The sequence below is a fragment of the Idiotropiscis lumnitzeri genome, chromosome 5 (assembly GCF_059441095.1).
Source record: "Idiotropiscis lumnitzeri isolate Australia: NSW breed Sydney's pygmy pipehorse chromosome 5, RoL_Ilum_1.0, whole genome shotgun sequence".
Classification (NCBI taxonomy): domain Eukaryota; kingdom Metazoa; phylum Chordata; class Actinopteri; order Syngnathiformes; family Syngnathidae; genus Idiotropiscis; species Idiotropiscis lumnitzeri.
This window is the reverse complement of record NC_142395.1, coordinates 8,150,252-8,177,833: the sequence shown is the minus strand read 5'-3', so window position 1 is coordinate 8,177,833 and position 27,582 is coordinate 8,150,252. Positions and strand designations below refer to the sequence as shown.

The following is a 27,582-nucleotide window of genomic DNA, read 5'->3' as shown; positions in this document are numbered from 1 at the left end:
GATGAAAATGTTCAATTAGTCCAAAGTACAAATCCAAAGGTATGAGAAAGCTCAAGAGCATCGCAGCTCAATCAGCACCACTTTTAACACTTGCGTCATTCAGTATTTTGTGGCTAAACTTATCCATGAGCTATGGTCGGGGTTATATAGATAGACAGAGAGAGAGAGAGAGCGAGAGAGAGAATGATTATTTTCCCTTAAATTTACATGTTATTCAATACAATGTGCGATGATGCGAGTAGCACCTCTCTGAACACTACTTGCCATTTTTGTGTCTACGCCGGTACTCACAGCATGGACGTCCGGCACCAAAGTTCAAGTCCTGACAGATTTGCCATTTTGGAAACAGAAATAGCAAATAATTCAGATGTCAACATAGTTATTCAATTGTATTTGTGAACAGGAAGAATGCTTTAGCAGCTCTAATTTAAAGAAAAACAAAAAAACAAACAATTGGCTCAAGTTTAGGTTTGCACTTTTTAGTTCTTATTCAAAAATTGCAAAATTAGACAGCTCATTTAGACTCCAGTAACGACGTTTGTCTTTGACAGGCTCATTGATAAAAATCAAGCACTCTGTTTTGATACATAATTACATGTAACTATCATTTCTAATGGAATTAATGAAATAATGGCCCACAACCTTTTTCGAACAGTCAAAATATGATCTATTTTCCCTCAGTAGGTGTGGATGTGAGTCGGAATGGTTTTCTTTCTGTATGTTCCCTGCAGTTGGATGGAGACCAATCTAGGATGTTGTTTGTCTTGGTGATTTATATTTTTCTGCTCGCTCAATGGACAATGCATGGTAATATATATCATCTGTAATAAAATCCCAAGAACAAATGCAAGCAGCTGGTTTTTGTTATTTTATTGAAAGCACATACACAAACTCACAAAGAAAGGCAGGTGGTAAAAGATTAAGAGTTAAAGAGTTTATTAACATTTTTGGTTTCTTTACCATACATGATATAAACTTCAAACCTTAACTATTAAACAACCAACATTATAAGATGCAAGATACTGTATGCCAAATGGAAATAAGAAAAAAAGAAATTTCAGTAATTCAGGCTTACTGTATTTGTGCTTCAAAACAAACAAAGACAAAATCCTTCATAAGAAAATCAATACTTCCAGTTTAATCTTCTATTCTAGAAAATTGAAGAGTAAAAAAAAAATCCTTGTAAAGGTGCATGGGCAGCACAAAGTCATACTGATGGACTGGCTTCCACACTTGCATCAGCAAATGACTGGCGACTTGTCCACGGTGTACGCAGCCTCTTGTTCAAAGTCAGCTAGAGAGGGAGCAGTCCTTCCATTCAAAGGTTTCTTTGGCGCGATGCTCTTATTTTATTGAAGAAAATTCAGATCAAACTGCCCCATGATGCAAATGTTTTTGTTTCATGACAGAGGTTCAATAACTGTTGATGTCTAGCGTCCAATTAGAATGAAAAATAACTATCAGCACTGGACAAAGTGTTTGTTTTTTCCTCATCGAGAAGACTACATTTCATTTTGCTGCTGCGTGTTATTGTCTCATTAAACCAACTGGTTGAATTGTAAAATGAAGAGGAAAAGAACTAGAAAATAAACATATCTAAAAAAAAAAAAGTTTTTTTAAAATTGCCAAATCAACTAAAAATAATACATTCTCTGCACTTTTGCAATGTTGTACAATTGCGCGTTATGAAAACGTCTTGGATTGATTTTTATTGTATTCTTTTTAAATCCAGTACAGTACATTTGTTCAGGTAAGTTCAGTTGTTCACTGTTTGTTTATAATTTAGGTAGACATTTTATTTAACTTTTTGTATTTTTATTTTTTTTTTTAACGGAACTCACTATAGTTAAGCACAGTGGAAACTGAGCCTAATATTAGAGTGTCTTAAAAATATTAAATATACTTTATAAGAATACACTGCACTATATTTTTTACTGTTGGTCATTAATGATGGTAGTTCTGTACATTAACTTCATTCCAGGTTAATCCCAAGGAACCGAAGTAAGGGTTTTATTAAACAACACAAATGTGACAATATAATAAATGAACGATTGGTTTTCTTTTTTATAAAATCTATTAATTTATTAAATTCACATTGTGCATCGAAGCAAATATTATTTTCCTGTCGAGAAAATTTCTGTAATTTACTGTGCAGAACTAAAAAAAAAAACAAAAAAACAGTCAAAACTCAGGACATTATTTGAAAACAAACAACATTAATGATAAATTTTAAATATTTCATTCTACATCAATATACTTCTAACAGGATGTTCTTTGTTTTAACGCGGTTCTAACCAGAGGTCTGTGAAATTGTAATCGATCACCCAAGCACTTAATGGCGGTGTTCAACGCACGAGTCACGTGATTCTTAGGTTAGTTCAGAATTAAGCACGGCTTGCCCATCTCTTCTCGTTATCCCGTTTTGCATATAACACTAATGTAGATTATTCGCCGCCATTAAGGCGATGATTACTGACTTAAGAGCGATTCCGCAATATGTTTAGGTGCACTAGTAACCAGCCAATGTTTTTGTTAGCGAGCTGCTTCTGCGTAAGTAGCACAGAGCCTCTCCTCAACCTCCGACGACCTGCGCTAGGTGAGATAAGCCGAGCAAAGCTTTTTGGGACTGCCTTGGTGGTTCTTCCTCGGCTACTTTGTAATGACGGCTGTATCTGCGTTTTAGTCTCGGTTTTGCTGTTCACTGTGTATTCATGAGACGCAAAATATAAATCTTTTTTGACACTGATTTTGAATCTTTAACAAGTATTTCAAAAAAATCAAATAATAATAAATATTAGCACCTAAGTGCGATCCTAAGTTTTGCAGAGCGCGCTCGAGCGTTCTCATTGACATCAGCAATTTTTGGAGTGATCACCTTTTTTTGCAAACGATGCCAACAAGCACTTGCTCCGTCCTTTTTTTCCTCCACTGTCTTTCCCTTCCTTTTGCCTTGCTTCCCCAGGCCAAAGTGATACTGCTCTATATTAGACAAATCATCACCCTGAAGGAAGCGCTTGACTAGTCGGTCTTCTAGAGAGTGAAATGTGATGACGCAGAGGCGTCCTCCAGATCGCAATGCTGTCTGGGCCGCCCGTAAACCGGCATGAAGTTGGTTCAACTCGTCATTCACTAAGATGCGCAGGGCTTGAAAGGTCTTGGTGGCCACATGCGCAGGTCGGTGGAGTCTGTCCTTTCGAGCATAGATAGCACCTGCAGGAAACGACCCTAGAGACAGACACAGAGAATATTGTAATGTTTGTGTTTAGAACCATTTAATTAACACGGGAGACAATAACAAAATGGCAAGCAGCTTCATATTTAATAAAATTAATTGTGTGTCTCAACTCTGGACTTGAACAGTGTCGTTTGCCAAATTTCTTCTCCCCCGGCTCCCAATTGCTCATTCTGCTTGCCTGGAATATTTTGAGTTGAGTTGGCTAACTCTTGGTCTTTCTATTTTTCTGGAAAGCAGCATAATCTTAGAACCATGAGAAGAAGCCAAAACACGTCAACCTGCTCCTCCCATCATGGATTGGTTGTGACAGTAAACGCCTCACCCTATATTGAGGCGTTTGGGTGTGTCCAGTCACTCTTTGACAAAAACTAATTTCTGATGCTTGTACCCGTGACCTTGTATAAGACCTAAAGGCAGAGGATGGTGAAGTGGCTGTTGAGTTTGGTGTGTTAGAGCAAAATTTTCAATGCAGATGTTGGGCCAATGGTCAGTTTTAGGCCGACTAATTCTCAACCCAGCAGCTTGTCCTTTCTCAACTGAAAACCATCCCAGTAAACAATAAAGGTCAATGAGCCCATTTAGACCACATCATTCTCACGTATCAAAATAAGAGGTGAAATCCCCAAATTGGACAGCCCTCCATGCTCTGAGTAGATGTATTATTTCCATCAAGACAATGAAAAGAACCAGCAACAAGAGCAACCGGGATGGCGTCCAATGTCCGTCAAGAATCAATGAAACTTTAGGCTATGTTCATACAACAGCTCAATTCCAATTTTTTTGGGGGGGGCATATGTCACAAATCCGGGCCTCTTCTTATGTAGATATAAATCGAAAATGTGTCTGATGCTTCTGCAGCATGAACGGTCATCTGTACAAATCCGACTTAGATGTCTCCATGAACCCCAAGGTACGGTGGTATTTCTTCCTCTTTGCTCCTCTGTCAATCTGATATGAGCCACCACACTCTGGACCAGATTTACTTCCGTAAATACTGTGCCATGTGATGTTTTGTTTGTGCATGTGTGACACATAATCAACAGTACAAGGCACGTGGTAGAATGGCTTTTTCAATGAGCACAAAGCACATGTGGACTAGTTGGACAAAGTGCACATTTTAGTACACTAGCTAGTACTGCCCTCCACCCCCCCTCGCCATCCCCTTCTGCCAATATAATATAATATAAATCAAGAGATCTAAAAGACAAAAGAAAAAGAAAAAAGAGTACGGGACAGCTGAAAGAGCAGTACATTGCATACACTGAAGACACTCTTTCAGAAAGCAACTCAGTTAAATAAATATTTGGCTTGGGCAAATGGCACTTGTGCAGTGCTAATATATTTCTGTCATTAATGCAGCATGAGTCAACAATTAACGGCAACAGAAATGAGATTATTGAATATGTACAGGCCAATGCACAAAGTATGCAGGAAGTGAGAGAAGAGCAGCAGGACTGAGCTGCGGGTCCATTCGGGCCACCAGAGCCTCAATGCAGAGCAGATGGACGGCGGACATGGTGTTGACTGGCGAATGTGTCATTAAAATACTTAAGTCAGCAGAGCCAAATGTTTCTCATTCATGAACGCCATGTTCAGATTTCAAATGTTTTTGTTGTCTGGCTGTTGGACTCCGCTGTCAATACTGGTAATCCGCCTTTTTACTACTTTGGGCCAGGGATATTATAGTTTTGGGATTTTTCATTTTAGTTTAGTTCTTATTTTTTTCGACTTTTAATTTCTAATTCAGTTAGTTTTAATTAGTTTTCAGTATAGATTTGTTAGTTTTTAATTTGTTTTAGTTTTTTTAATGCAGTTTGTCAGGTGCAATTTTTTAATATTAACAAGTATTGCTCATTAAAACTAAAATAAAAAAATTTAATTTTAAAATGTTATTAACTTACTAACGATAATGCTCAATAACCATCAACAAATAAAACACAAGTTGACTTGAACTTATGTGCAATAAGTCCCAGAAAAGTGCAATGCATTATTGCTGCTTCAAAAGTTAAAATGCAGATGAAACACACAACATACTGTAAATGTTCCATGCCCGCCTGCTGGCTGCCTGCTGCCAGCCGCTTTCTACCACCTGAGAGTTGACACGACTTTGGCGTAACTAAATGTCTGAACTACAACCAGTTGGGGTTCGCGTGCGCATTCATGCGCTTTCAGCGTGTATAAGTGGAGAAGAGATCGGCACAGTTTTTTTTTATTTTGTGGAGGTGTTCACATGAGCTCACGTTTGATGTCAATAAATCCAAACTATTGTGCAGAACGCTTTTATACTTTCACAGGTTGAAGTGGACAAGAATAGTCATGTGCATTTGCATTTTGGTGGCGATCGGCCGCTGTTTTTTTTTTTACAACAGAACTGACTATGCAAGCAATATTAGCTTGCTTGCCTCCCTGTTGTGACGTAGACAGCTGGGAACGGGAAAAATAACAAGCCAAGCTCCAAAAGGGGGCGTGTTAATTTGTCGTAAATCTCATCACAAAAAAAAAAAATATATTAAATTTAGTACTGATGCCATTTTTCCATGCAAACCTATTTATTATATAAGTGCCAAATGTTAAGCTCATCCAAGTGTCCCTTTAATTGATTAATATAAGGCAGGTCCGGGGATAAAGCAGGATCCAGTCCTTGACTCTTGTAGTGTAAAATTGTGGCACTAATTTGTTAAAGTTTTCTGCCTTTTTTTCTTTTTTTTTGTGTCACATAATCTTGCCATGTTCAATACTATGATTATACAAATTAGTATGTTCCTGTTAAATCACACATTTTGTGTTTCAATTTTTAATAGAACAAATATATTTTGGATTGTGAGGTAGAGGTTTCCACCATTTTAATACAAAGGCCCATATAAGACCTTTAAGAGAAACTGCAATAAATAGAGAAGTGAGTGATGTGGCATTTCTCCCCTCCTGCACTAAACAGCCTAAGGTGTGAGTCACACTGCAATCAATACAATGCCTGCACAGAGAGACCAAGCCCAAGTCTCGCCTCACCAAGCCATGTGCTCTCTTCCTCTCCGTAATTCATCTTTCAAAGGTCCAAGAGACAGATCCAGGGAGAAAAGGGGACCTTAACGTGTGTAAAAAGAACCACAATAATATGTATACATCGCACAACCCACCATCCCTCCAACACACTCACACGCACGCACAAAGGCACGTTGTGTATATTGTTTTTGTTTCTTATTTGCCTTTTCTATAAATGTTCTTGTGGTGACTTTCGATCCAATCACAACAACCTTTGAATATCAACAGCATGGTGCAGAAGACTTCAGTTTCAGTGACAGCATGACCCCAAAAAAATGAAAAAGTGGACAATAAAGCACACGAGTGTCTGGTTTTAAATACCACATTGTATTGCACCAGGCATTCTGCATATTTTTAAATATACTGAATATGTACAGTACTTTATGGGAACCAGACTCCAAAAAAGCAACAGTTTCCATCCATTTCATATTTTCTGCCTCCTTGTGCCACATTTTTGTGGCGGAGGTGTTTGTGTGTCCCACTGATCCGAAGAGCTAAGTTGTCTGGGGCTATATGTCCTTGGTCACCCATGGCAACAAGGTTTTAGTTGAGGGACCAGACAAAGCATGGCTCAAAGAGTGGCACAAATCTTGGTCATTGCCTGGTCACGGATCACGAGGGCCCTCCTTTAGAGGTAGGCTTGGACGCATGGGGCTTATCCAGACGTAGCCTGCAAAGGCAACGTGGATCCCCCTTGCACTGACATTCTTACTACATCGAGTAAGGCTGGCCTCCATGCATAGCTTGGCCTTTGGAACCAATGCTCTTGAGAGGGGCTGGACTCTCTGCCACTCTGGAGTTGACCACGATGAGAGGTTAGACTCCCTTCCACCTTTGGGTGGGGTTATGAGCCCAGGTGGTTTGTCCCTGAGTACAAAACAGCAGTTCAGAGTACCTTGGAGGTGGTGCTGGGGAGAGCTTCTGCTCGGGACTTCATCATTCTTCAATGGTCACATGAACAATGACAGAATTGATCGGGAGCAACAGTGTGTTGTTATTGGACTCCTGTGCTCATCACGCCTAGTCGAGAACAAACACCATTCTGAGCATGGCGTTCAGTAATAAAGGTGTCAACTCATGCATTTGGAAACATTAGGTCGCCGTTCAATGATGGACTTTGTGGTCATGTCATTGGACTTGCAGCCGCATGTCTTGGGCACAAAAGAAAGATCGTGGCAGAGTTGCCAAACGATCAGCACTTGGTTGTGTGTTAGCTACAATGGAGGGGAAAAATGGCATCCAACCTGGCAGACTCAAAGGTATTGTGAGCATCTGCTCGAAAAGTCCCGTCTGAAAGAGTTTCAACTCCAACCTTCAGCAGAACTTTGCCCAAATCTCAGGGGAGTAGGGCAACATTGAGTCACAGTGGACCATTTTGCAAACCTCCATTGTTTGAGGCAGCCGACCAAGGGTTATGGGCGGAAGGTTAATGGCGGTAATTCCCAATCCTGTTGGTGGAGACCAGCGGTGAACAATGGCTGAAGAAGGAGCCTTATTGGGCTTTAATTGTCTGTAGGATTCCAGAGGTAGCTTTTGGGTACCGGCCAACCAAGCAGAATGCTTCAGTGGTTACTGAGGCAAAAACTCGGGCCTGGGGGGAGTTTGGAGAATAACGACTGGGTGAATTCGAGAAAATTCTGGTCCACCATTCAGTGTCTCAGGGAAGACGTGCACCATCAACACACTGTATAGTGGGAATGGGGCACTGCTAGGATGGCCAAGTGGTCTAAGGCGCCGCGTTCAGGACCCAGTCTCCCCAGAAGGCCTGGGTTTGAATCTCGAATTTCTCCATTGTGGGACTAATAAAGGGAATATTATTATTATTATTATTATTATTAACCTCGGCCGACTGGTGTTCCTAAAGGGTTCTGGATGTAGTGGGACTGTCCTAGTTGACATGCCGCTGCAGCACGCTTTGGGAATATGTGGTCGCAAATCCCCTGATACGGGCTGTTCAGTCCCTGTACGACATGTTTCAGACTTGTGTACACATTGCCAGCAGTAAGTCACATTCATTTCCATTGAGTGTTGGACTCCACCAAGGCTGCCCTTTGTTACCGATATTGTTCATAACCTTTATAGGCAGCATTTCTCGGTGCAGACGAGGCGTTGAGTGTATCCATTTGGTGACCTCAGTATTACATCTTTGCTTTTTGCAAATGATGTGGTTCTCTTGGCTTTACTGAGCGCTGATTTTCAATTGTCAATGGAGTGGTTTGCAGCTGAATGTGAAGCATTTGGGATGAACAGCGGCATCTACAAATCTGAGACCATGGGTCCTCAGAAGGAAAAGGGTGGAGGGCCCTCTCCTGAAAAGGAGGAGTTTAAGTGTCTTGGGGTCATGGGTTTAAGTGTTTTGTCCTTGAGTAAGGGGAGGATGGAGCGGAAGATTGACAGGCTGATCAGTGCAGTGTGATGCTGATTCTGTCATGGTCGAGAAGGAGCTGAGCCGAAAGGAGAAGCTCTCAATTTACCGGTTAATCAACGTAACTACCCTCATCTATGGTCAGGAGTTTTTGGCTGCAATTATGTCCTCTACCCACTATTTTGCTCAGTATCAGACACGGTGAGTTTCAGAGTTGGCAAAATTGTTTCACATATATTCATTTTTGTTTTCATACTTCTTCAGCACTGTCCGTCTATTGACAAATAACATTAAAAAAAATCTCGCAATTGACAACCTCTCACAGTCACGTTCCCAAATATAAGCTCTTTAGAATCGATTAACGAAACATGCATGTTTTGGGAACGTGGGAGAAAAGTAGTGCAAACTCCATAAAGAAGTGGGCAAGCCCTTTTTCAAACCAGGAATCTTGACTGATAGTCAGAAATCTGAAGCACAGCATCATACTGCTTCAAATTTGTCAATGTGACATTTTATTTATCAGTGCAAGGTAGCACCACATTCACAACTCTTATTTCATGCCACATTTGTTTTAAAAGGCTGAAAATGTGACGTGTTGGTAAGTACTGATTTGAAAATGGAATTGGAAAAAACAACATTCATTAATGAATGATATAGCTATCACCCAAATCCATTTTCTTGCAGTCGAACCTATTAAAATTAAAACATTGTGCTGAACTACTTATTACTACAAATACTATTTCAAGCAAAAACAATTTATTGCCTGGAAATATTAAAAACATCATACATTTAAATTTCATTTAATTTCTTTTCAAAATGAGGAGGATACAATTTTATAGTTTTTTGTTATCTTCCTTTTTCCCCCCTCCGTTTCTAGTCTTGCTATGTAGTTGCTATGGACACTGCAGACAGTTGATTAAAAAAAAAAAAGACTAATCAAACTTCATTTTCAACCACATGACTGTAAACAACTGGAACTTGTGAAATCAAAACAGGCTAATTGAAAATGTGCTGCATTGGCATGTCGTCTTATATGGCTTTCATTATCAATCAATATTCATTGTATTCCTTTCAGATAAAGACAACTATTTGAAATTTCTTCTACAGCAAAAAGTTGCAAAATGCTAAATGTTAAAATGAAAGAACGGAAACTAACGGAAACAAGTCTGAATTTCTTGTTTATACATCTCACAGTTAGATTGGGTGCAGGTGTGCAAGCCAAATTTCATAAATGTGTTATTTCCCCTCAAATGAAATATTTTTCTTGTCTGCATTTATGCCACAATTGGTCACAGAGCCCCCGGTGCTTCAATAAAGACCTATTTGGATTGTTTCGAATAAGCAGAGGCAGTGATTTGCTGTTGCTCTTCAAAAAACATCAGACGGCTGCTCTTACCCACACCTGTTCTCCCAGGGTGACGCTGACGCACATGCTGCTCTGTGCAATAACTACTGACTACAACATTTCACTCATTCAGCACCTCAAATCTTGGAGGCATATAAACAAAAGGCGCAGAGAAAACAAAAATATGCGAAGAAATATAATGCAAACAAATGATGTGTGTCATGTGTAAGCTTGTATGTGTCAGTTGTTAGTTGTGGATGCATGTGAGTAGGGAGACGGGGTGAAATGAGAAAAAACAAAGAAACATCTCTATTTGCGGGAGTGAGCAAAGCATTTTTTTCAATAAAAACAGAATTTATATAGACCTATTCAAAATGTAGTGTAATTTGGGGGCATTCACCACAATTTCTCTCAGATCCATGTTTTTTGTCATTGGGGGACTAAAAGACAGAAATCCGACGGATGACAACTGAGTGACTAAGATCATCGCTCAGGGATTCGGAAATTTCCCATTGGGAAAGGGCTTTGAACTCGACTTGTGGTTTATTCCTTCACAGCCTTCAGAAAACTGGGAATTAATCAAGTTAATGTCTCGCTACCTGCTACCACACTTGCAAGCTGCTGTGTCCGGGTAATGGGGTTCACACGGCGTGCCTCCACAATGGCTGAAGCTATTTTCCTGGCGTGTCTCTCCTCACCATATGCAGTGAGAATAGAAGCAAGAGCCTGTTGATCTAAGGTATTCACCACGTCAGCAGCACAGGCCATGTCGGAGAACCTACGCACAAAGGGAAGACCAATTAAAGTTGGCAACGTCACGTCCTTGCTGACAGCAGTGAATCCTGCCAAGTGTGAGATACAGCTGAAAACCTTTATGGCTGATTGTCATCAGAACAAGGATTTGTGAGGGATGAACCGTAATAAGTTTGTTAGCAGGGTAAATGCTGGCTGATGCTCACATGTATTTACAGATACAAATATTATTTACAATGCATTTCCAAAAAGATGAACAAGGTGATAATTACCAGTAGAGACATCTATGATTCTGTTTAAAATGTTTCCACCATTTATTCAGAATTCATTGTTCGAGTCTAGGACAGCAGTTGCTAAGATTCCATATATTCAGTGATATTTTTTTATATTTACTGACTGTTTGGTTTTTTTTTGTTGTTTTTTTTTTTAGGTAGAGAAAAAGTCACAATATTTTTTTTTGCAATTAAAAATATATCTGTTTTAATCAGAGATGGGCATTTCGTCCCAGGGATCAGACGGCCGTCCATTTTCGGGACGGAGGACGAAAATATTTATATTAAAAAAAAATAAAATAAAAAAAAGGACGGACTAAGGAAGGACAGAAGTAGATTTTCGTCCATCCCTTTAATTTTCCCATACGGGGTCAAGTATCGCTAGTATAAAATTCAAATATTTGCATTTGGAGCAAAATGAAATCTTGTAATGCTGTTGCGTGCACTGGCCCTTAACTGAGAATTTAATTCAGAGCGAGCGAGCAAGAGAGAGACTCAGTGGGTGAAAACACAGCAGCGATGCACGCAGATGTGTGAAGAAGAAATTGAGAGCCAAAATAAGCGATTTAAGTCGCGTTTGAGCGAAGCGACGGATAAAGTGCAATAAATACAACGATATCCACAGTACGACCCCAGTACAACTACATCTGATTGGACGGATGAAATGCAAGGACGGAAGAGCTTTGGAAGAACGCACGATGTACAGGGATAGAGGACAATTAGTTTATGAATAAGAAGATGACGGAAGGATGCCTTGGTCGCGGACGGCGGACAGACCAGCAAAATAGGGTAAAGTGCCCATCTTTACACGTCTGTGCAATTTAAGTCCTTGTAATTTTGTGGAACATAAATCATTCGCTAATTTTATTACACATTGTATGAGTTGCATTTAAACTATGTTAGTAGCACATCAATTATTCCAAATTTGAATTAATTTAGTACTAAGTGATTAACAATGGGCGAGACGGTGGCCGACTGGTTAGCACGATGTTCTCACAGTGCAGATGTTGTTGGTTTGATTCCGGCTCTGGCCTTCCTGAGTGGCGTTTGAATGTTCTCCCCGTGCCGGTGTTTTCTTCGGGTACTCCGCTTTCCTCCCACATTCCAAAAACATGCATGGCAGGTTGATTGGACACTCTAAATTGCCCTTAGGTTTGAGTGTGAGCGCGGATGGTTGTTGTTGGGTGCTAGTTTTGCTTTTGATGTAAAACCGTGACCGTACATAATGTGGTGACTAGTGAACTCCCTACATCGGCGTTGTGTGAACAAATGACTGTGAAGTTAATGTGTCTGCTTGCACTGCTGTTCGAGTTTTCACAAAAGCCAGCATCATATCTGAGGGGCCACGCGGCAGGAGACTTGACTGACTGCTAATTACTAAACATCTGGGGCGCTAGCCCCAAATAAAACAGCCTGGTGATGCTACTGTAAGTCACACTACGGAATAGTGGGAGTGGGGAAAGATTTGTCTCAAAATTATTCACACCAATACATCCGCATTTCATTTCAGATCCACACATATATTTGCAATTTAGGTGTTTTTCAGATCCACAAATATAGACTTGATTTTCACGTTCTTCAGATTCACAAATATAGACTCGATTTTCACGTTCTTCAGATCCACAGATATTTGCGATTTTCACATGCATTTCAGAACCACAAATATATTCACGATTTTCCTGTGTTTATTAGACACACAAATATATTGCTGAGTTTTACGATTTTCAGATCCACAAATATATTTGTGATGTTCATGTGTTTTTCAATGTTGTGTTTGCAGTGTTGCTGTCTCCAATGAAAGTGAATGAGATATCTCCCGGTTTTTGTTCAAAGATAGGAAATGGACTACCGTATTTTAGGGACTATTAGTCGCACTTATTTTATAGGTTGGTTGGTCCTGCGACTTATACTCTGAAGCTTATACTTAAACTCATACATGGAAAAAATAGGTAATTTCAGAGACAGCCACGAGAGGGCCCTCTAGACGAATGTGCCAATATCTCCGATTCCTTACAAAGTCAACTGACAACAACAGAACTCAAATGCCCCTCAAGAGACTACAAAACTGCAAGTAGTGACATTTGTAGCTGCAAACCATAATTGAGCCGCAAAGAGAAAAATTGGGGGGGATGAGAAACTTGTTAGGTTTGAAAAGCGAAAAGGTTACTTTTCCTGCGATGAAGAAAACAAAACAAACTGAAAGCTTACAAAACATGCTGTGAGAGAGTCTTGTCAACAGTGCAGTTACGGTACATCTCCACACTCATGTAAGAAAATAAAGGACTTAACGGGAGGACCTTCTTTGTGCTTCCACTTCATAGAACGCAACTGTCTTAGTGAGAGAATGGACAGTGATGTCCCAAAAAAATTAACATGAACACTAGACATCTTTTCTGTTCATGTTTATTTTTCGTGTAGCTAAATAACATTGTGATAGCATATTTGACACCTAATCAGCCGATTCTCTAGTCTTTTATTAATATTATAACGTGCGCTCAGTGATGAAATACCTGTTTTTGAGAAAGTAAAATAAATTACCTCTAAAAATGCGACTTATATTCCAGTGTGACTTTTGTCAGTTTTTTTTTTTTTATACCTCATAATGTATTTTTAGGGTAGTTCGACTTTTACTCCGCAGCGACTTTTAGTCCGGAATATCAGTATATGCACGGCAGCTCATGATGTATTTCCAGTGGATACGAGCATATGACCTTTGGGGTTCTGTTTATTCTAAGCTACCAGGATGCCATCTGGAGGAAAATTAACCTCACTCTTTAAAACTGGGTTAACGTTAATTTTGGGAAAATTCAAAAGCTTGGAGCTGGTGCCTTTCAAGGTGGAAATGTCATCCAAAGTAGTGACTTTTTAAAGGCGAAAGAAAAATTCATCTAGTCTACTTTGTGGTGTGGCGGCACAATATTCGGCTTTTTATTTGAACACATTCTCCAGTGAGACAGTACTACAAAATAGTTTCTACATTCACAGGGAGACAATTAACTATTGCAACAACAAATCAACGAAGATAGTCTGTCCGTCTTTCTCTGTGTTTCTCCTTGTTCGGCTCTCCGGCGAGACTCAAAGCTGAGCACTCTCAATCTCTCGCTCCCCAGTGGCTATAGCGAGGTGATGAAATCGGCTGCGCCGTCACGAAGCGTCGTGAGAACATTTATCCCCATTCTGCAGTTAGTATAAATTCTTATCTGTACTATTATTTTACAATTTGTTGTCTTTTATGTTTTCATAAGCTTAATTTTGTTTCATGTGCACCACAGAAGTGGTAATAAAAACTTTCTATTCTATTCTGTGGTTATTTTCGTGGTCTATAAACAAAGATGATTTTAGCGTGTCAAAATCAGCATCTGTCAATAAAGATTGTCTTTACTTTTAATGCCCACAATTTTAAATCATTAACTTTTTAAAAATGAGACTAAGCGTGGCTGTTTCTGTGTGGAAGAGATTTAAACGGACAAAACAAAGGCAACATGAAAAAAAAATTCTGAACTCAAATTTGTATTTTTACCATTATTGATCAAATCAAATGAAAAAAAAACAAAGCATACAGTGCCTGGGTATGTGCCGTGGGCTCCACATTTCATACTTCAAAAGCATCCCAAAGCAATTCCCCTACATGAATACAAGTATTTTAATTTTTTCACACAAAGAAGCTTTGTTCCTGTTCATAATAGTGGATCGCACAAATAAAATTCTAAACAAACTAAACAAAAAAAAAAAGGTAATGACAATACCATCCACTGTCTTGACATGACCACACATATATAAGTGCCATACACAAAGCAGAGCCACATTATGACTTATTATGATTAAATGTACACACATTGGCCTATAATTTCCACATTGGATCTGATGTTAAGAGCTCCTGATAAGAACAGAAAGCATACACCAGACCACTCTGATCATTGACCTTCTTGTAATCACTCCTCTCAGAATGCAGAACAAACGAGGGGGTAGTAAATCGCAGGATATTTCACCCAATGCGATTTAGCTGGAATGATTTTTTTTTTTTTGTGCAGCGTGTAGTATATGTTCCATTGAGTCTCGTACAGCTGACAGGTAACAATGAATTGGAATTATTTTTTTCTATTCAACTTAAATCAATTAATTCATACTGTGTCATCTACAGTGTCTTATTTTTGGATCTACTATAGTGTCTGTTTGTTGGGCTATTGTTATGACAATTTCAAGTCCGACTATGACTACCAAATTCATCACTTCAATCAGAAAGTACAAATAATTCAATCTAAGTGGCCCGCAGACGACTTTGGGGAAACGTTGGTTGCAATCCTTTTTTACTCCGCAATCAACATTCAATATAACTGAGAGGAGATTGTTTTTTTTGTTTTTTTGTTTTGGGTAAATCTAAATTAGGATTACGGGTCCTTATCCTTACTCAATTCCAGGTACACTTTTTTTTTTCCTGATCAAAATGTAGAAATTGCTGTGTGAGTACATATTTTTTTTTATCAGTTTTGTACATTGTAATTACGATGAAAATATCTCACCTCTTTCCATCCATTCTCATGTCCAAGGGCCCATCCTTGCTGAGCGAGAAGCCTCTTTCTGCATGATCCATCTGTATGGAAGAACAGCCAGCATCCAACAGAACAGCATCAATACTGCCGGCTTTCACGTTGATGCTAGCGAGTAGGGCATCAAGCTCGCTGAATAGTCCCAGTAATGGTTTTACTCGACCACTAGAGAGAGAAGATCACCATCATTAAATTGTGCATTTGCATATTTTTCTTTTGTATGACAGGATAAATTTTATGATCTCATAAAGGTAAGTTCAAGAGCTGGTTTCTATTACTTATTTTATTTAAATTATACGAGGCGCAGTTTAAAGCAGGATACAGCAACAATAGTTTAGTACTAACTAGTGATGGGCGTATCAATTCCATGATATGGATATAGTTACACTCACGAGTATCAACTGTGAATCGACCACGCTCAGAGTAACGACACTAAGATTGCATTCAGAAATGTATTTTGAGAGCACTCTGCTACATACTGAGCGTTCACAAATTCAGAGCATTCTTATGCTTTGGTTATTTAGAGTGCCACATTTTGGGGTGCCCGGAGTGAAGGACGTCAAGAGGGTTAGGGAGAGCTGTACAAGCAAGATGTAAAGTGTCGACATTGGCGTTAAGCACTCAGAGCAAAAATAAAGTGTTCATTGTGATATAAAGCTTGCTCGTTGTTGTCAACAGGCAGCACAACACGACATTTAAAAATGTTTCAATTAGGGGACGACATTTCCCACCCAAAGCAGTACAGAGAGGTTGCCTCACTGGTCTTCAACTACAAGCGCACAGATTGAGTGTGATTTACATTATCAAAGATGCATATCACATTTTAAACATACAAGGGGACAAATCTATATTTCAAAAAACACTTTGGCATTTACTGTCTTCTTTGTATAAACGTCCTAGCCCAATGCCTAAAATGGATGTATGTTGTTATTTTGTTTATTTTTTTATTTTATTTTTTTTACAAACTAGACAAGCTTCTTAAGGAGTCCATGGACAAAAACATATTTGAATTGCGTATTCATCATGCCCATATGCATTTCAGACAGGCCATTGACAGGCACAGTGATAAAAGAAAATGACCGTCTTAATGACAACTGTATAACCTTTTACAAATTCACAAATTTTACAAAATAGTAACACCAGAGAAGGCCATAAATGCCCCACCAGCAAAGATAAAAACTTCCCAATAGGACAAGTTGTAAACCCATCCTTCAGTGTAGTAATGTTGCACATGTCAAGACGAGTGCATCTAAATACAGAGAGTACAGCATTAAACCACTACAACTCACAAACAGGTATTTAATGTTTTGCACATATTATAAAATGATACTGCAACATAGTGTTCTGGTCTTTCTGTGTGACAGACGTTTATTTAATATTTAGCCTCCACAAGGTAGTAGTTACTAGCTGATCTGAGATTTAATGGGGAAGAAAAACGTAGCAGCGCCCACTTTCCATTTCTGCTCTTGTACATTTAAAAAATGAACATGATATTCTTTGGAGGCCTTGTATCTGCCTCACCTATTTCATTAGGACTTTCCAATAACTGAGTAAAGCCGTGTACACTCAGTCACTTCCTCATGCAAGCACGGTGAGATCCTCCAGCCACACTCATGAAAAATTAATGTGACCTTTTAACATTGTATGATCAAAGATGATGGCACAAGAAAGCAACAGGAATAGCCGTCTTTATATTAAAAGTAAAAAAAAAAAATCATCTGCATCTTTTTCTACCAATTTACTGGTGGTTATTACAGTAATGTTCAATCTAAATGGTGGCTTCAACTCTTTCAGACTAAAAGTCACAGCATTCATTTCTCAGAAGCATGCCGTTGACGGTTAATATAATGAAGCAATGAAATTAAAAACGTATTAAAATTCGGCACGGCCTTGTTTGGGGAATAAAACAATTCTTACTGTTTTCAATCGAACAATAAATAAAAAATCAAATAATTTCAAATATTCATATTAAGTTTGGACTGCTGCACTAAATGTTTTTTTTAGGAGCATGCAACAACTGGACCTATGACTTCAGCCGGATCTGCTAGTTGTGTTGGGCTTTTATTCCAAACAAACAATTGTACTTAGATTCTGGACAAGTAATCTTACATTCAGAATGTGTGTGTGACAGATACTGTTGCTTATGGCTTATGATGGGAGCATGAGGTTGAATTTGGGATGTATTATTCATTTTCCATCCAAGACATCAGTGGAATAGAAGACGGTGTAAATGTGCTCAGATTAAGGCTAGTAAGACAAAATCTATCCCCTCCTAATTTAGAAGCAGTTGGTCAGCTGACCTGAGGCAAGGGAGGACCTCAGAAAGATAAAGCTGAGTGAGACCATTTAAAAAGAAATAAACAAATATTAAAATTCAAAAGTGACTTATTCTGATTGTCTGATGGAAACTGGGATGAAAAATGCAAACTTTTAAGTTTTTAGATAAATTGACATGTAGTGAGGAGTTTAAATGCAGCATACGTTTTGGGTGCTAACCACGAGTGACGTTTCACTCCATTTTACCAATGAAATGTCATCATACAGTCACATGACCACACACGTTTTCACAGATCTGTCAAAGTGACTCGGAAATGCAGGGTTGAGCGGCGTGACTCTTGTTTACATTGCAGATTCCGAACTCAGACTTTTTATGGTAATAATTTTGTTTTGAGACTAATCCACATTCCCTCTCCCTTCTCTCAGACAGGGTAGTGCAGGAAGGCACATCAGAAATGCTGGGGAGCAGGGTTTGTTCAGCCACACTTACAAGTCCTAAGCAATCAGGCGACTTCTTAAGATGGCTCAAAACTCTCCTCTGGTGCCAGTTGATTTCTGTCTTCAGGGCTGCTCCACATGTATATCTGGAAGCGGTCATATTCCTCATTAAAAGTAGGCGTTTGTCATGTCACGTATTTCCTAATTTTTCCAAAATGAATAGATAAAAAAAGAAAATGATGACTAATGTCAGTTTCCAGAAACAATATATGAACTGAGCTTGTTTGAATCTTGGGCCATCTTGAAACTTGTCCTCCTTTAACATGTACATACTGGCCAGTCATGCACCTAGCAGACTAACACACAATCCGTCGAGTTGCCAACAAGGGAGCACTACTTGGCAGACTGAAGCGCCTCTTGAGGGAGGCTACGGAATCTATTTAGAAACTTCCCCCACCATTAATGAGATGGCTGTCCAGCCGACATCCAGCACTTTGCTGCAGATGTCAACACTAGCTCCGGGCCAAACCTCCAACTCCAAATAGAGGGTGATCATCTCAGTGGCTGCTGCTTCATCTTTTCACCGGGAACCCCTCATGCCGCTGTACCTCAATGGATCACCCAACTAATGCAACTCGGCAGAACCCGACTTTCCCAGGAGGAATGCACCCAGCGGGTTGCGCATGGTCTTTGCACGATTTTTGTGGATTCTCCAGGCATTTCATCAATCGGTGTCCACACCGACCGACTTGTGCGTCCACACAAGCCAGTCTCTGGACTCGCCCTGACGAGTAAATGCCATTGATGGAAGCCCCCTAGAGACTGACACATCAGACTGTTTCTGTTGCTCTCTGGAACTTCCTCTGGACTGGCCCCACCAAGCAGCTCTCGTCTGGCATTCAGGATGCCCACCAGACTTGCACCGATTACTGTTGTAATCTGTTTTTGATATGGTTTTGAGTTTTTCAAGTTTTCCAGGTGTCCCAGTTATTAGGTCCGCCTGTCTTCATTAATCCGATCGCTTATGTGACCCAATCAGGTCCCGTCAACCTTTTGTCCTTTGTCCAGGTGATCCTCGTTGTCTCAGCAGCGCTTCTAGTGGCCTTCCATGTCAGAGGCAACCAGACTTTTTTCACCGCGTGGACAGTCTCTGCTCCTCTTCACATCGTTCAACGGCCTCTTCAACCCGGACCCATTCTGCCACATCCCTGGTAACATACTGCAGTACATTGTGTTACCTGGCTCCCACCGTCTGAAGGAAGTTTCTCGGTTCATTTTGTCCCTCCTCCTAATTTACTGTCCGCCTTGGAAACAGCTAGCCTATTGGTAACTCATGTATTCAGACTGCACGGAATTTCACAAGAGACAGTCTCCAACAGAGGCCGCCAGTTCACGTCACAAGTTTGGAAAGCATTTTGTATTTTTGGGCTAACCAGCTGAAGACCGCATAATGCTGCACAGTCGCCAACTCTCTTCTTCCTGGGCCATTCACCTCCAATGTATCGAATATGCACAGAACTTATTAGTCAGCTCTGCCACAGATATGTGACCATTTATGATTAAGTTTGGTTACAAAGCTCCTGTGCTCCCCACTTGAGAGTTGGATGTGGCAGTACCATCTGTCAAAGCCCAGTTTCACAGAGTCAGGAGAATATAGGGGGAAACGCGAGCTACTCTGGCGAGGGCAGTTGAGTGGAACCGATGGCTGGTGGACCGTCGTTGGAAAACAAGTATGGTTCTCAACACGGGATCCCGCCACTCCAAACGGATTCTTGAAAGATGTCCTCTAAATTTATCGGTGCTTACGCAGTAACTAAAATCATAAACCCCAGTGCCGTCAGCCTCAGCATTCTCTCCTGCCTCATAGTACATCCAGTGATTCACGTCTCCCTCCTCAAGCCCGAGCCCTCTCCAACCCACTGCTCCATGGACCGGATATTGGACGTCCGCAGGCGAGGCAGGGGCTACCACTATCTGGTCGACTGGGAGGACTACGGCTCAGAGAAGTATTTCTGGATATCTTGCTCTCTCATCCTCGACCCACAGCTACTGCGGGATTTCTATGTTAGCCACCCGGCCGGGTAAGCCTGGTAATAATTGCTTTGCTTCTGATTTTGTCTTGAGTGTCTATAAAAAACTGTTTCCTCACTTTTAATACAACATCACACAAATGCTTGAATACAAATTGTGTTTGCAGTTTGGTAACAGCTCGCAAGACTAGACTGCAGCCTCACTTCACCCACCAAATGGCTGACTTACAGCATCCTTGCATGGACGTGTGCACGACAAATGATTGACAACACCCCTAGGTATACCTCCTGTCTCTACAGCCTCTTCTTATCAAGGCGTGGTGTGTTTCAAAACAATAATTGGAAAACATTTTAATAAGATTCTACTCTGAGGCAGATAGTTAACACAGGTAACTGCACAAGACCGTAAGTGTATATCTTTTTTGTTGTTGATTTGTTTTTTAAACTGCAAACCACCCCTTCAATTGCGACGGACCAACACATTGAGCGTTTTCGACTTAAAGATTAGGCGGCGTTTCCTTTCTCTACGTTTCAAGTCACTAGAATGCCGTTTGAAGGAAAAATAATCTCTCTTGTGCCATAGGAATATTCAATAGCTTGGTGCTGGTGCTTTTCAAAGTGGAAATTTACGGTGTTTTGGCTGGTATGTTAAGCGATTCAACTCAGCTTTTTGTTTACTAGTGAGCTGGTACTACAAATAGGATCAAAAAGTTTATAAGTTTGGCAGAAAAAGGACCAGGACCTGCATGAACTGTGAAACTTCGAAGGATGCTTTGTGCTTCGCCAATACCTGGATAAGTGGAGCAATTAAAATGGTAATACGCCATTTACGGTAACTTCACGTCATCCCGCTAGATAGTGTCTATGCTTTGAAGAGTTTGGCGTCAAGCGTCACTAAACGAAATGAGCACGCCGAAGGACGCAGCAATGGTGCATCCATTACTTGTCTCCAACTAGAATGTAAAAGTCTTTCCACCCAGACACCTATAACACCTCAACTACCTTAATTTAAGAAAGGACCGTCAGCTACATCATGTTTTAAAATTGCTGATAAAGTTCTAAAAATATGCAAAACAGTTACATAACATGTTTAAATTATTCATTTCTTTATGTGTGTTAGACACCGAGTTGGATACATAAATGCCTTATGTAAGGTATTTTATTATTAAAAAGGACAAGTTCTAGTGGTGTATGTGCTAGGGTCCAAGTGTGGATTCGTCATTACTTAAGAGTCCTGAACTATTAATGGTTGTAGTACCTCACAATATTTTCATGGTGGCCCCTTACAGGATCAACTCAAGCAGAACACGTGTTTCAAATATAAAATACTAGAACATAAAAATCGGCTCCTGAAAATTACTGGACCATAAAATATCTCATTGATAAAAATATTTTAGATTCTATTTCAGAGGCTAATAAGTGAACACCATACAGCCTGAGGACAATGGTGTTCAAAATACTGCTGCTCCTCACAAATCATGCCAGAAATACTCCCTTGTGTTGACCTGCTCAGTTCCGTTACCTGCGTCACTGAAGCCTAAGACAAGATGCTGATTGATTGCTTTCAGCAGGGGACCAGTGATGAAAATATCTTCAATCCAGTGAAGGAAAAAAAGGTTATAAACATAGAACACGCAGATAGAGACTGGTGCTTGTTCATATTTTCAATTTGTGCAACCTCAGTTCAGCTAAAAAAGGTTCTAAAATTGATCTGTGGCCAGTCCATGCAGTAGACTATGAGTAACAATAAATGTAATCAAAACTCTCCCACACACACACGCTCACTGAAGACAATAGCAACAAATTAAATATAGTAAATGGACAAGACTATTAGAGGATTTAAATCTTTGAGTTTTAGCTTTGATTTATTATTTATTGTTTCTTCTGTTTAGATCACTTCTATCTATCTCAACCATTCATTCATCCAGCCATTATCTGAACTGCTTTATCCTCACCAGGGTCGCAAATGTGCTAGAGCCTATCACAGCTGTCTTCGGGCCATAGGCGGGGTACACCCTTGACTGGTTTCCAGCCAATTGCAGGCCCCACATAGCTGAAAAACCATTTACACTCACAATCACACCTAGGGACAATTTAGTGAGTTCCGTTAAACTAACTCTTTCAGTTGATCGCAAGAGCACAGATTTGGTTGCACTCTTTTTCGGGGCGGTAAAGCACGTCCATATTTGCTGATGTATAGTTGTCTCCAGCGGCATACCGTAGTTTTGTACAACGTAAAAAATGACAGCGACTCAGGATATACTTGCACAATTTTACTGTCACAACAGTAACAAGCTGCGGCTGACAAAACAGTGCCACGGCAAAAACTTAAAGGAGCTTCTATTGCAGACGTTATTGTAGAACCCTGACAATGGTCGCAGTGTCAAGCCCTATGAGACTTCTGACCCTGTTCACCAGTCAAATGTAATCACGAGGGACGACTTCGTGTCTGAGCTTATTCATGGCTTCTATGCATGCATTTATTTCCGCATATTGGGTATGGAGGCATACAAAGTTACGAAGTTGAGACTAACGCATCGTGATCAAACCCCACCTGTGGTATTTTTTAAAATTACTTTTTAATTGTATTCTATGTAAATGAATCTCTTATCACTATAATTTTAAAGGTAAACAAATGTGACGCTCACAAAGTGAACGCTGCACACACGAGTCCAATCCCACTTCCAGCTAATGTAGCAGGCAAGGAGGATGCCATGAAAAAAGAGGAAAGAAAGAAAGGAGCGACAAAGTACAGTCACAAACTACTTTGCGAAATCTGTTGCTTCAGATGTGAGGCAATGATCAATCTCAAAAGCTGTGAGGCGTATCAATACCTACACTTTAATAAAGTTGGTCACATTTTGTTAAAAAACAAAGTCTTATTTACTTTACGCAGAGGTAGGAGCAACCCAAACCGACTACTTCCTACTATTTGGTAACCAAATGACCAAAATGCTCAATGTAAACAAGCTTCACATCGCGGGATGTCTGAAAAAAAACAACCAAAAAAAAACTGAGAAAAAGTTTCAAACGCCGAAGTTATCTTTACTACTCTACTTATGTCAACTGCCTGCTGCCAATATTAGAACAACAGTCCCCAGTATTTTGAATTTTATGAGCTATCGTCTTCCTCACTGAAGGCACACACTACAGTTTACTGATAAGAAAGCTTACTGTCCCATTACAATCTCAAAATAATCCAAAATATTGCGGTGATTCTTCCAATAATGTCAGAGCTTACCTTATACTAAAGTGTCATGTCTCCAACACTCATAAAAACCATACCTGATGTTCGCTGGCACTTGGCACCCGGCAAATCTTCTCGCCGTGCTCTTTGTCCACAAAATGAAAAGCAGCACATGTACAATGTTAAGGTGGTGGTCTTTTCAAACGAATACTCTCAGACATTTTTTCCCTGTGATCCTCATCCCCGTAGAGGCGCTGGAAACTCGCATTTATCACAACAACATTCTCTCCTGCTCGTCCGGGGTGCCAGTTCAAAACATTGCTCATGTAGTCACATATTCAACTTCTGCTTGTTAGTACGACTGCAAGAGCGCAACAAATTCTGAGACATGCAAGACATTTTCCAATTAAATGGGAGCTTATGATTGTTTAGAAAAGGGGGAGAAAAAAAAAATCAAATAAGATGCTCCATGAAACGAAACCTGTTGTAAAAAATAGTAACATTTTCCTGGAAGTCTCTTACCGGAATGCAAAGCAAATGACTCGTCTATCCTAGAAAGATTAGGATTGGTGTTTTGAACAACGATAAACTGGAATGAACACGATTCAAAATGAAGTAGTAACGAGGCTTTTTGTATGTGTAAGTGAAGAGTTCAGATCTTTGCGTAAAAATGTCAGGAGTAGAAGTACAAAGTAGGCTGAAAAATACGTACTCCTTCTTAGGCAAGTTAACCAAAGTATTTTTTTCTTCATTACTTAAAATTTGTGCTCATTGATATGATTTCTGTCTACAGAAGATCCAACCCAACAAGCTGAAGAAATTAATTGACTTAACAGAAATCCACAGCAAGAAGAAATTATCCTTCTCTGATGAACCTCCAATGAAGAGCAAAAATTTGATAATCTTTTTCATATTTCCTATATTAAAAATATGCCATTAATTATAGTTTTAGTCTCAATGAAATTATTGGAATAGTTGCACTTGTTTTCGCTTTGTTGGAATACACATCAGAAGTTATTCACTAGTTAGTACTTTTCATTGAATAATAATTTACTGTTTCGTGTGTAATTAATTGGAGGACCACTATTTACTTTTACTTAAGACCTATTACTTGAAATAACAGTACTCTTACTTGGGTACAAATTTTGGCAACTTTACCCACTTCTGGAAGTGCTCATCAACGATTGTCCATAATAGACTGTGTGTATAAGTGTAAGGGATGTGCACTTGGCACCAGGACAATAAGGTGCAGTTTAATACTCAGACTTTGCGGTCATGTCATTGGACTGACAACCACGTCTTGGCCACTTGGGTGAAAAGAGTGACAGAGCTGTCAACATGGCGGAAGCTTGGCGGTTTTCTGCGGCTGCATGGATTCAGAACAGGAAGCCTTGAATCTGTGCAGTGGACAAATACATTTAAAAGCCGCAGAGTGTCAGAAAAATTGGACTTTGTCATAGGTCACAACAAGATACTGACCTAAAAAAAAAAAAGAGCTAAAAACTTATGATCGGCAAAATGAAGCCTGCTGAATCAATGGGTTATTGCTTCAGCTAAAGGTTCATCGCGCGATACTTCAATCACATTTGCTCTCTACTGACACATTTTGTACAGTGGAAAGTATAGCAGATGAAATATTGAAATGCTTTTTAAGTATTAGAAAAGAATAATATGGCAAAATGGAGCTCAGTGAATCGTTGAGGCTTTCCAGCCAATTGGTTTGCACATCGTTCAGATCTTCTCTGTGTTTCATTTGCTCTGTGGCGTCATTAAGCACTAAGCTTTACTTAGACACACAATGAAATAAGATTGTAGGCTAAACAGTGACAAAATGCCCATTAAGAAGCACTATTGCAGTTTTAGTAGTAAGTGTGTCATGCAAAAATGGAATAAGTATGAAAAATAACATTGCAAGTGCAATTTTTATGACTCACTCTAAATAAGTACGAGTTTGAAATTGTCAAAATTAGAAATGGGCTAAAATCTGAGACCACATGACTGACAGGACATTCGAACTGCGCCAAATAAGAATTTGTGTGTAACGGCATGCATAAGGCACACATAAAGATACAATGACTGAAAATATACAATTAAAACAGCTAAGTACTTCTGCACTCTAAGTTTTCTTTTCTAAAATACAGTATGACTCCCTAATTCACCAACTCACTAAAAGCTTACGACAAATGCAGTCAACACCCGGAAAGTGGCATGAGATCTCCAGAATTATAAGGGAGAAATAGGTTTGAACCAATGAACCAATGACCTCATCCGCACAAACTGAGGCCTTGCTTGTCGTCGGTCACATGATTTTTTGGTGAACCAACAAACGCTGTGAATCTGAGCTTCATTTGGCACACTCCTCGAGACACGGTCCGAAGCTACACTTCATTTGTCACATCACAAGCTGCACCCAACACTGACTCCCAACAATAATAGAAACTCTAATCTGTGGGAAGATCTGAAACATAGTAGAGTTGTGAGAAAGCGCCTTTCAGACCTTTTCTTGAGGAGTGGGTCAAAATACCTGACAACAGGTGCAAACGTCTCAGTTACAGTAACTGTGTCATTACTAACATTGCCTCAAAATATATTAAGCTTACAATAGTTTTCAGTTTCATTATTTATTTTTAATAATGATTCTAAAAGATCACAAAATTCATTTAATTTATTTAATGTTTATCCAATGGTGGTAGTTTTATGTTTTATAGTTTCATTACAACATTGTGGGTTTTTCAATCTTGGATGGAATCAACAATTTTGTTGGTGTGTATGTATATGTAGTGTGAATAAATTCCGACAGTATTCACAGTACATCATATATATCTGCATCAATCAAAATTATCAAGATTTTTCAACAACAACAAGTCAGGGTCATCATAAGCACATGATTTTAAAGATCTGCTGAGAAGCAGTATGTAACTCGAGTCATATCCTTGAACTGAGCAACAGTACAGCACAACACAGCACAAGTCTACGTCTTACAGGGGTGGGAAGTCATCAGAATTAAATTGAGGTTGACGTGTGTAACATGGGTTTTGAAACTTCTATGTTTTAATAGTTCACAAAATGCATGAAGGAAAATATATACCTGTTTTTCCCCAGAAAACCTTTTCAACATTTACTGTGGGAAAATCTAAAGCAGAGCAAGCACACAGGAGCCTGCCAATAAGATGTGTACAGGAGATGGAAAGAAAAATACAATGCTGAATATATGTAATTCGTGTAATAGGTTCATTTCACAAGCAAGCTGTGTTTGCAGTTTCCTTGAATATAGAATTTTCTTTAGCTTTAAAAGAGATTCAGTCACATTGGTGCTTTGCGATTTGTATTGAGGTTATACTTTCCTCAAGACATGAGAGCACATACAGTCGGAGAGAGAAAATCCTTCAGCCCTGGTGGACGATGCACTGCGTAGGCAGTGAGCGCCTTTTACTCAGACTTCCAATAATATTGGTTAATTGCAAGATTTCTCTAGCTTCTCTCAACTTGCATCACGAGTAGGCGTAGAAGAGTTTACAGCAGGGGTATATTGCTGCTGACAGAATAGTGTTTGGAAACTCTCTCCTAATTGTCATTCCCAGCTCACAGGCGCATTTTTCTTGCAGATTCCCTTGAGAGAGGTTTCCCCAGAATCTACGTAAAAGGATTCCTTCCCACGCCATGGTCTTAGGAACATCTCATTTTCATCCTCCCTCAGCTTGCTCATCATGAACATTCATACGCCCTGTCACCATGGCATTGCGTTTCCCTCTACTCTCACGCTCATCTTTTCACCCCCCCCCTTTTTTTTTTTACTTAAAAAACAACTCCCCATCGCCGATCTTATAGATCCACCAAGAGAGGTGAAATCTCCCTCACGCTGCGCAGAGTTGTGGGCGCATCCTCTGACAAATGACATGCTCGGCCCACCAGCACTGCGTGGGGAGGAAAAAGCGGTAAGTTAAGCAGGGAAATGGACTTGATTGGACAAAGTAACTCAGTAAGCATTGAGAAGCATTTGATTGGAGTCAGACAAGCAGTGAGAAACACTGTAAAAACTTCAATAATATATCACACCTACATACGTTTGCAGAACTGACCACAAACCAAACAAA

The 27,582-nt window shown here is 39.8% G+C and overlaps 1 protein-coding gene across 2 annotated transcripts in view; it reads right to left on the bottom strand.

Annotated features, from left to right (window-relative positions):
* Positions 1 to 919: 919 nt before the first annotated feature.
* mettl15 (methyltransferase 15, mitochondrial 12S rRNA N4-cytidine) overlaps positions 920 to 27,582 on the bottom strand; it is a 67,471-nt gene continuing 40,808 nt past the window's right edge. For both annotated transcript variants that reach the window (XM_088296855.1, XM_088296856.1), the window contains 3 exons: positions 15,530 to 15,721; positions 10,584 to 10,762; positions 920 to 3,225 (listed from right to left, as the gene is read on the bottom strand). In XM_088296855.1, the coding sequence (XP_088152981.1) occupies positions 2,795 to 3,225; positions 10,584 to 10,762; positions 15,530 to 15,721 (802 nt within the window). In that variant the 3' untranslated portion in view covers positions 920 to 2,794. The remainder of the gene's footprint in view (positions 3,226 to 10,583; positions 10,763 to 15,529; positions 15,722 to 27,582) is intronic.